Here is a 9,218-nt window from a genome sequence, read left to right as displayed (position 1 = left end):
TGAATTTAAATTCTCTTTCTTCGGGGGGATGGGGGGCAGATTTTTTTTAAAGGCAATTTCAGTGCTGGAAAAAGTTGCAAGCAAACAGCAGTCCTCTGTAAGCAGTGTTGGGAGTGATGCCTGTCTCTCAGTCCCTCTGTGTTCTACCCGCCAGCTCCTAGTGGCTGTTCCGAGTGAGGGATGCCGAGGGCCTGGGTGTCTGACCCTTGGCAGATTCAGTCCCTCAGACTCGCGGAAACACACTAGAAATCTGTCCTCCATCAGTGGTGAGCTAGAACGTGTACCTCTGCAATAGTTATGGCAGAATTACCATGAAAAAAAAAATCTGTATGGACGTGGGCCAAGATGGGAATGAGTTAGAAATAGAGAAGATTTCTGTTCTAGGAGTGTGTGATTGATTTGACAAGTGATGCATGCGCAAACACACACACACACACACGCAAACACACACACACACCAGGCCATGAAATATCCAAGGAGAGGAGGATGAGATTAGGTACGTCTAAAGTTAGAGGAGAAGGGACAGAGTCATGGGGCAATCAGGTGGAAAGGGTGGGAGAAGGAGGCTGGAGTTTGAGCAGCGTCTTCACACAGGGACATACAGATGGATGAAACAGAAGACTAGAAGTACAGGCTTGGGTGGCAGTAAACCCTTTCCTGAGGAGGCTGGCAGGCAGGCTGGCTTGGCTAGATTGAAGACTGTAATAGAAAACAAGAGGGACTGGCTGTCCAGTGATTAAGACTCCATGCATCCACTGCAGGCTGCCTGTGTTTGATCCCTAGTTGGGGAACAAAGATCCCACATGCCATGTGATGTGGCCAAAAAATAATAAAAATTATTAAAAAAAAAAGGCAATGAGAAATGAAGAAAGTCAAACATTGTGAAAGGCTTGAGTTCTAGTCTTAGTGTTCAGGTTATGAGGTCATAGGAAATGGCATAAGATCGGTTCATCAATCCAGAATTGACTACTGAGGAGACTGAACCAGAAATTGGTTAGTTACCCAAGTGCAAGGTGATCAGGGCTCGTCTATCTAGACAAGTGGCTGTGGGCACAGATGGGAAGCTAAGGGGCCATCGAGACTCTGATGGCTAATTTTAAGTGTCACCTTAGCTGGCCAACTGATATTTGTTCAAAGATTATTCTTGATGTTTCTTTGAAGGTGTTTCTTAGATGTTTAAAGTCTTAAACCAGTAGACTTGGAGTAAAACAGGTTAACCTTCTGAATGTGGGTGGGCGTCATCCAGTCACTTGAAAGCCTTATAGAAAAAGACCAACCTACCCAGAAGCAGAGAGAATCCTGCTAGACGACCAGCTTGGGACTCCAACTGCAATTCTTGCTTGGGTCTCTAGCCTGCCAGAATACCCTCTGGATTATGGACCTGGCAAGTCTCCACAGTCAAGTGAGGGTTATGGGCTGAACTGTGTTTCACTCAGATCCATGTGTTGAAGTCCTAATTCCCAGCACCTCACAAATGGGTGTGCATAAAGAAAAAAGGGGCTTTTAAAGAAGTAGTTAGGATTAAATGAGTTCCTTAGGGTGGGCCACTCCAATACGACTGGTGTCCTTAGAAGAAGAGGAAGCTTGGACATATATGTGCACACACAGAATAAAGACCATATGGGAACCCAGGGAGAAGGCAGCCACCTACAAGCCCAGGAAGAGGCCTCAGAAGACACTAAGCCTGTCAACACCTCGACCTTGGACTTCTAGCCTCCAGAAGTGTGAGAAAATCCATCTGTTTAAGCTCCCACAGGTCTGTGGTATTTTGCTATGACAGTTAGAGCAGACTAATGCAAGGATAGTGGATTATAAACTCCTTGAAACTCCCAAGGGCCATGCATTAAGCTTGTCCCTCCAGCTCAGCGCCTCACGCATGATGTGTGTTTAAGAGATGTGCTAGGTCTGGATCCCTTCCAATAGGAATGCACAGGGGAGATGGACTCACCTGGGATGGTGGGAACCAGAGCTCCAGGAGACCGACATGGCTCCAGGATACAGAACTTTGTGTTCTGGTTGGAACAAGGTTCTTCAGGAAGCAAGTCAAGTGAAGAATGATCTGAAATGGACTTATTCTGTATTCTCTGGTATGCCTAACATAATGCCTGGGGCTTTGTGGCCACTCAATACAAGTTTCGCTGAATGACTAACTGAATAAGTAACCATGAAAGGACTGGAGATGGAGTGCGTTCTTAACACCTTTAAAAAACCAGTTTAAACATACACGTATGTTTATATGTGCTTAGAAATTTTTTGAAACAGGCTGCTAATGGTGGCTCCTTCTGGGGAGTGAACTGGGTAAGAAGCCAGGCTTACTTTTCCCTGGATACCTCACACTGTTTATGCATTTTCATCATGAGTGTATTACTCCTCGGTCATTCAATAGCTCACTAGATGATGTGTGTTCTGGGGACTGGAGGGCTTTTTAACTCACCGTTCCTCTCCTTCCAATATTCCCTGAAAAAATGTTCAGCTTTCCCCAAGTGCCAAGAGAGCCCATGGATGGACACTAGCAACCCTGGGTCTTCCTAGCCACTCCATGACACCCAGAGGGAGCTAAGGGTGATGGCATAGAGCCCCAGCACAACAAGGTAGCTTTGGAAGAGCAGGCGGTCAAAGCGCTCCAGGAGGGCCAGCCACCCAAGCTCCTGTCGGTCCACCTGGTCCTGGGTTTGGAAGTAGCTGCTGATGGATCGAAGCTGGGACCAGACTTCCTTCAGGGCCCCTGATGGGGCCTGGTACTCTTGACAGACGGAGGACTCTGCATGAGAGGAAAACACTGTAGGTGAGCCAGGGGACACCATGGCTCCCCCTGCCTTTCTGAAGCCAGTGGCCTTATCCTTCAAGGAAGGTTGAGGGCAAGTGGCCAGTGGGCTGGAAGATTGGGGATTCTCTCCCTACCCACTGAGGGGAGGCAAGGCTGTGCTAAAGGAACCCTGGAGAACATGGCAAGCAGGGTGATGAGTCTAGGTTACATCCTTCTGGGAGATTTTTCTGAGGTAGCACAGCCCTTGTTGACTTAGAGCTTTAGGGCAGGAATGGTTCTTCTTTAAATTGAGGTATAACTGATATGTATCATCATATTAATTTCAAGCATACAACATAATGATTCAATACTTGTATATACTGTGAGATGATCACCATGATAAGCCTAGGTAACACCCATCATCTCACACAGTTACAGAGTTTTGTTCTTGCGATGAGAACTTTTGGACTATAGTGTCTTGTTGACTTTCAAGAATACAGTAAAGTTAATGGGAAGTTGCTGTATAACAGGGAGCTCAACCTGGTGCTCTGTGACAACCTAGAGGAGTGGGATGGGGTGGGAGGTGGGAGGGAGGTTTGAGAGGGAGGGGACATGTGTATACTTATGGCTGATTCACACTGTTGTATGGCAGAAACCAACACAACATTGTAAAGCAATTATTCTCCTTAAAAATAAATAATTTAAAAAAACACAGTAAAAATATGTACCACTTCATGCCTTTGCATGTCATCCTTGCCCAGGGGCCATACTCATCTTTGTATTACTCCCATTTTAGTGTAAGTTCTGCCAAAGGGGGCACTGGGATGACCTGTATATTTCTGCACATTTGGCAACTAGAACCCAAATGTATACAAACTATTTGTGCACATGTGTGTGCGTGCGTGTGTGTGCAGGCATTCTGCTATTCTGAGGTCGGTGGCTCCAAACTGGTAAATAAAACTAGCTAAGGGGACTGAGGGGCTGATCTCTAGGCTAACATGAGGCTTTCCAAAGAGCCAGCAGAAGACTGTCTTGTCTCCAGAGAGTTGATGTAAAATGCAGGGCAGAGGCTAAGAAGCAGATGTTTCCATTTTTTCACACAGTGATGCTTGGCCTACTGCTCCACCTGTGGGCACTGGGGTTGAGTGATCAAGTGAGACAAACAGGGACCACAAGGCTTCTCACAAACCTGCTACCCCAGCAAGCTGGGCCCTGGGATCCATTCGAGGCTGGTCGGTATCTGTGTCCCCTTGAAGACACAGGAGGGTCTGCTCCTGCTGGCTGCACTGCTCATCATAGAGGAATTTGACCAGCAGGATGGACTTGGATAAGCTGAGAGCCAAGAAGGCCATGCAGACCGTGAAGAAGACCCCTGAGGGAAGGAGACAGAGGAGGTGGGGTTAGCAGGAGTCTCTGGGCCCCTTGCTTCCCTGTCTGAAAGGCAACATCAGATCTTGGACAGAAGTAATGCCAGATGGGTGCCCGGACTTCCCTGATGGTCCAGTTGTTAAGAATCCACCTGCCAACGCAGGGGACATGGGTTCCATTCCCGGTCCGGGATGATCCTACATGCCCTGGGGCAACTAAGCCCAGCGCTGCAGCTACTGGACCCACCAGCCTAGAGCCTGCGCTCTGCAGCTAGAGAGTAGCCCCTGCTCCCCTCAACTAAAGAAAGCCTATGTGCAGCAATGAATGTCCAGCACAGTGAAAAATAAATGAATAATTTTTTTAAAGGCCTGGTGACCCCGGGGCTGCTCACCAATCAGAGGGGTGCTCCCTGCACTCCTTGGCACCTCGTCAGACATGTTGACCCTGAAGACGGTATAGCCCACCAGCACGCTGGTCTTGAACAGAATCCTGGCTTGGCAGGTGGGCGGGAGGTAGAAGCTGCCCAGGTCCACAAGCATCAGGAAGATGCTGGGGATCAGCAGGCTCACCACGTAGACCAGAGGGTGCCTGCGAATCACCACCTGGGCAGGGACAAGCAGTCTGTTGACAAGAGGGTCCAAGCCAATGGACTAGCCAAGAACACTGCTGTCCCAGCATTTTTACATAGTATGAAAAGTCTACATAGTTTATTTTTATTTTTAAAAAACTTATTTATTTAGCCGTGTCGGGTCTTAGCTGCAGCACATGTGATCTTTGTTACATCATGCGTGATCTTTCACTGTAGCACACGAAGTCTCTAGTTGTGGTGTGTAGGGTCAGTATTTGCAGCCCACTGGTTCCAGAGAGCACAGGTTCAGTAGTTGAGGTGCATGTGGGATCTTAGTTCCTCCACCAGGACTGAACCTGTGTCCCCTGCATTACAAGGCAGATTCTTGACCACTGGCCCATCAGGGGAGTCCCTCTATGTCATTTGGAAACAGAAGGTTATTTTGTGGTTTAGAAAATAGGGGGGTGGGAGTCCTTTAAGCTCTTCTGCATAACTAATATGGATAATATTATTCATAATTATAAGAAGAAAAAGCCACCATTTATTTAGCACCTCCTGTGTGCCAGGCACTGGACTAAGCGTTTCATATGATTTGTCTTCTTTAGTCCTTACAGCAACTCTGGGGGCTGAGTATTATAACCTCCATTTTAACCAGGAGACAGAGGATCCTAGAGACTAAATGGCTTGTCCAAATTCACATAGCTGGAGAGTGAGAAACTGTTTTAAAATCAGGTCTCACACCCAAAATCTTTCTTCTTAAACCACTCAGTTTGCAAAATATTACACTGGTTTTGGTTTAGTCTCTCTTCTTACTTGGAATGCACACACTTTAGTACCTGTGTGTGTGTGTCAGAGACTGGTTAGGAGCAAATAGCACAATGAAACTAGGAGAGCTGAGGCAGGCTTGACAAGAGGTGGGCGGGACATAAGGCGATCACAGGAGGAGGGCAGTCCCCCAGGGACTGGGGCACTGGCTGAGCTGTTCCGATCTGTAGGCCTGAAGGGGCCCAGGGCCGGCAATGTGGTTGAACCTGAGGGGAGAGGAGGCTGGGGGGACCTGTGGCATCCTCTTAGGAGCCCGGCCTGCGGGTGGAGCCTCCTTGGAGCAGGGAGAAATGGAAAGATAAACTCATCACTCAGTCTCCCCCTCCCTCCAACTTCCAACCACTGCTCCCCCTGCCCGCTGCTCCCAAACTGGACCAGGACTCCCACCTCTGCGGGCCACAGTCCAGCCTCCAAGAGCAAAAGTAGCTGTGAAGTGGGGCAACCGCAGAGATCCACCAGGGCCCACAGCATGGCTGGGCAGAGAGCTGGTCCGGTAGCTGGGAATTTTTTTTTCTTTTTTTAAAAAGATTAATTTATTTCTTGACTGTGCTGGGTTTGTTGCTGCCCACAGGCTTTCTGTAGTTGCAGCGAGCGTGGGCTCCTCTCCAGTCGCGGTGTGCGGGCTTCTCATTGCGGTGGCTTCTCGTTGCAGGGCACAGGTTCTAGGGTGAGTGAGCTTCGTTAGTTGCAGCCTGCGGGCTCTAGAGCGCAGGCTCAGTGGTTGTGGTGCAGGGGGTCAGTTGCCCTGTGGTACGTGGGATCTTCCCAGGCAAGGAAACAAACCTATGTCCCCTGCATTGGCAGATGGATTCTTAACCACTGGGCCGTGAGAGAAGTCTTATAGCTGAGAATTTAAGTCTCATAAAATTACAGTGAGAGCCACTGCCATTTTGTTATACCCAGCTTCTCTGGGATGGTCATAGGACGTGTCTATAATGAACACAAAATCTATTCTCATCCTTCCTGGAGAGAAACAGGACATAACAGGGCTGCTTTCCCCATCAGACTATGGACCCTTTGAGGGTGAGAATAGTAATTTTTAATCCCTCATGGGGTCAAAAATAATGCCTATTTTATGACAGAGGATGGGATGGTTGGATGGCATCATCGACTCGATGCACATGAGTCTGAGCAAGCTCTGGGAGTTGGTGATGGACAGGTAAGACTGGCGTGCTGCAGTCCATGGGGTCACAAAGAGTCAGACACGACTGAGCAATTGTACTGAACTGATCAGTAGCTCAGTGGTAAAGAATCCTGGATTTGGGAAGATCCCATAAAGAAAATGGCAACCCAGTCCAGTATTCTTGGCTGGAGAACCCAGTGGACAGAGGAGCCTGGCAGGCTATAGTCCATGGGGTCACAAAGAGTTGGACAAGACTCCAGAACTGAAAACACACACATTCACATTCAATAAATGTTCACTAAACAAATGAATGTTCTGGGCCCTGTGCTGCTAGATTTGAAAAAAAAAAAAAATGTCTGAAACCTCTCATTTCTCTGATTCACCAAACAACTAAATGATTTCTGCATGTCAGAAAGTGTGTTAGACCCTTTTTCACATGGAATGTGAGTTATTTAATACTCAATATGAGTTTGTTGGCAGGTAGTATGGCATCCTACTCTATAGATTTTTGAAAATAAGGTTCAGCCCCATAAGTAAGCTGAGTAAGTGGGATGTGCCCATGCACCTTCTGGTTCCAAGCTCTGCGCTCTTTCCCAGACAGCCTCCTCTCAGTTTGATCAGACCTCTAAGCTGAATTCAGGGTGTTCTCTCTCACCTTGGCCTCCCTGCCTGGAAAAGAATTGCATAGACGGAGTAGAAGGTGGTGGGGGAGGAGCCTGGCTGGGTGAGATGAGATGTCACCTTGCTGGTGGGAGTCAGGGCTCCTCAGCCTTTGGGTCTGGAAGCATATCCTGACTCAGTGGAGCTCAGTAGACCAGGGCCATTTGGCCAATTGTAGTCTGACTGTGGTCTTCTGCATTAAATTTAATTGCCTACAAACATCTAAACCAGAGTGACACTCACTGTTTTGCCATCATTTGGTTAAAATACATCTTTACCAAAGTGCAGTCAACAAGAAAAACCATGAACTGTCAAAACCCTGCATCTCTTTCCTTGCTTTGTCGTGCTGTGACAGGTGTGGCCGCGGTAGGTGGGGTGGGGAGAAGGGAGTTCAGGGCCAGAGTCCACAGGAGGTCTTGTGTTGTGGGCCCCACCTGGGCTGTGGGATGGGGGGCGACCGAGTCTGCTGTCTCTGGAGGGTAGAAGCAAGAAGACCCCCCGAGACTTCACGGTGGACGTTGCATAAAGGAGATGAAGAGAATAAAGAATGCTACCCCAAAGAAAAGCACAAGCAGGCCTGTTTGGTTAAGCAGAGAGAGCCCAGACTTAGAGTCAAAGAACAGCAGAGGCCCTGAGTCCCTCCATTCCATGTGCCGGTTTAAGGGACTCTGGATGGCATCAAACATCTCCAAGCCTTGATTTTCTCCCCATTTTTAAAAAACAGTTTACTTTTGCCTCGCCAAGCATCTTGGGTACAATTGAGATCAGCTGCTGTACTCTTTAAATAAAGTTCCCATGTAAATAGCACATGCTGAGACGATTCCTCTCCACCCAGAGGCTGATGCTGAGAGTGAATAGAAATCTGGGTCAGAACCAAAGAGGAGCAGTGTGGATCCTTAGGGTCCCTGGTTCCCAAGAAAGTACAATTTCACCGAACCTCAATGGCAAGACACTCCAGTGTTCTTGCCTGGAGAATCCCAGGGACGGGGGAGCCTGGTGGGCTGCTGTCTCTGGGGTCACACAGGGTGAGACACGACTGAAGTGACTTAGCAGCAGCAGCAGCAGCATGTTCCGCAAGGTGTCAGGGAAGAGGCATGGCAAGAACTGAGAGGCTGGGAGGCAGGCTGGCTTCATGCAGTCATAGGGAGTCCTGCACTTAGAAGGGCCCCATGCTTGGCTTGGTGTCATTTTGACGTTCTCAATAATTTTTAAGCAAGGGACCCTGCATTTCCACTTTGCATGAAGCCCCACAAATTTATGTAGCCAGTCTCAATGTGAGGATATTCCTCACTGGATATCGAGAGTAGTTGCAAGAAGAGAGGAAACAGGTAGGTACAAGGGTAGACAATTAGCTTGGGCTGTGACATAAAGCAGAAAGTTCTCCAACTCAAAAAACTGTATAAGTTATAAGCTGACATAAAATCGTAAACTTAGGCCTTCCAAAACCACTTCATCCATTCTTCTGCCTTTTAGCAAGGATGAGCCAGTTCTTAAGATGGATCAAACAGTACCTGTAGTTTTGCTTTCCTTCAAGAACAAAGGACCCACCTTTTTCTTTAGGATGATTTGGGGGCAATACTACCCATGGACTAGTCTACTTTTCTCTACAAGCCCAGTGCAGCCTAAAGAAACTCTAATTTTATCCCACAGTTTTGAGAAATGTTTTGTTCCCATGATCTCATTTGATCCTCAAAGCCCTTTATGCTCATGTTCAAGAAACATGAATTGAGCATGAACAGAGGTCAGGCACAATCCTAAATATTAGAGTTAGAACTGCTGACAGGACAGGTCCCCGCTCTTGCCCCTAACTCCTGACCCCATGTCTTATGGGATCAGGAACCAGATTCTGACAGTTAGATGTTTCACAGGTCTGCAGACAGAAGTTTGCCCCAGAATGGACCATACCCAGAGTCTATGCTTGATTTGAT

The 9,218-nt window shown here is 47.8% G+C and overlaps 1 protein-coding gene and 1 non-coding gene across 2 annotated transcripts in view; both read right to left on the bottom strand.

Annotated features, from left to right (window-relative positions):
- Nucleotides 1–2,528: 2,528 nt before the first annotated feature.
- The window catches only part of HTR3B (5-hydroxytryptamine receptor 3B), a 43,355-nt gene continuing 36,665 nt past the window's right edge, over nt 2,529–9,218 (bottom strand). The window contains exons 8-10 of the mRNA XM_040257788.1: nt 4,506–4,716; nt 3,936–4,118; nt 2,529–2,761 (exon numbers count right to left, since the gene is read on the bottom strand). Of these exons, the coding sequence (XP_040113722.1) occupies nt 2,529–2,761; nt 3,936–4,118; nt 4,506–4,716 (627 nt within the window). The remainder of the gene's footprint in view (nt 2,762–3,935; nt 4,119–4,505; nt 4,717–9,218) is intronic.
- LOC120877161 lies at nt 3,463–3,566 on the bottom strand. The gene has a single exon (XR_005724286.1). It is a non-coding gene; the product is annotated as a U6 spliceosomal RNA (small nuclear RNA).

This window comes from Oryx dammah, unplaced genomic scaffold (assembly GCF_014754425.2).
Source record: "Oryx dammah isolate SB20612 unplaced genomic scaffold, SCBI_Odam_1.1 HiC_scaffold_17, whole genome shotgun sequence".
NCBI classification, from domain to species: domain Eukaryota; kingdom Metazoa; phylum Chordata; class Mammalia; order Artiodactyla; family Bovidae; genus Oryx; species Oryx dammah.
The sequence above is the reverse complement of the archived record's forward strand: the minus strand, read 5'-3'. Positions and strand labels throughout refer to the sequence as shown.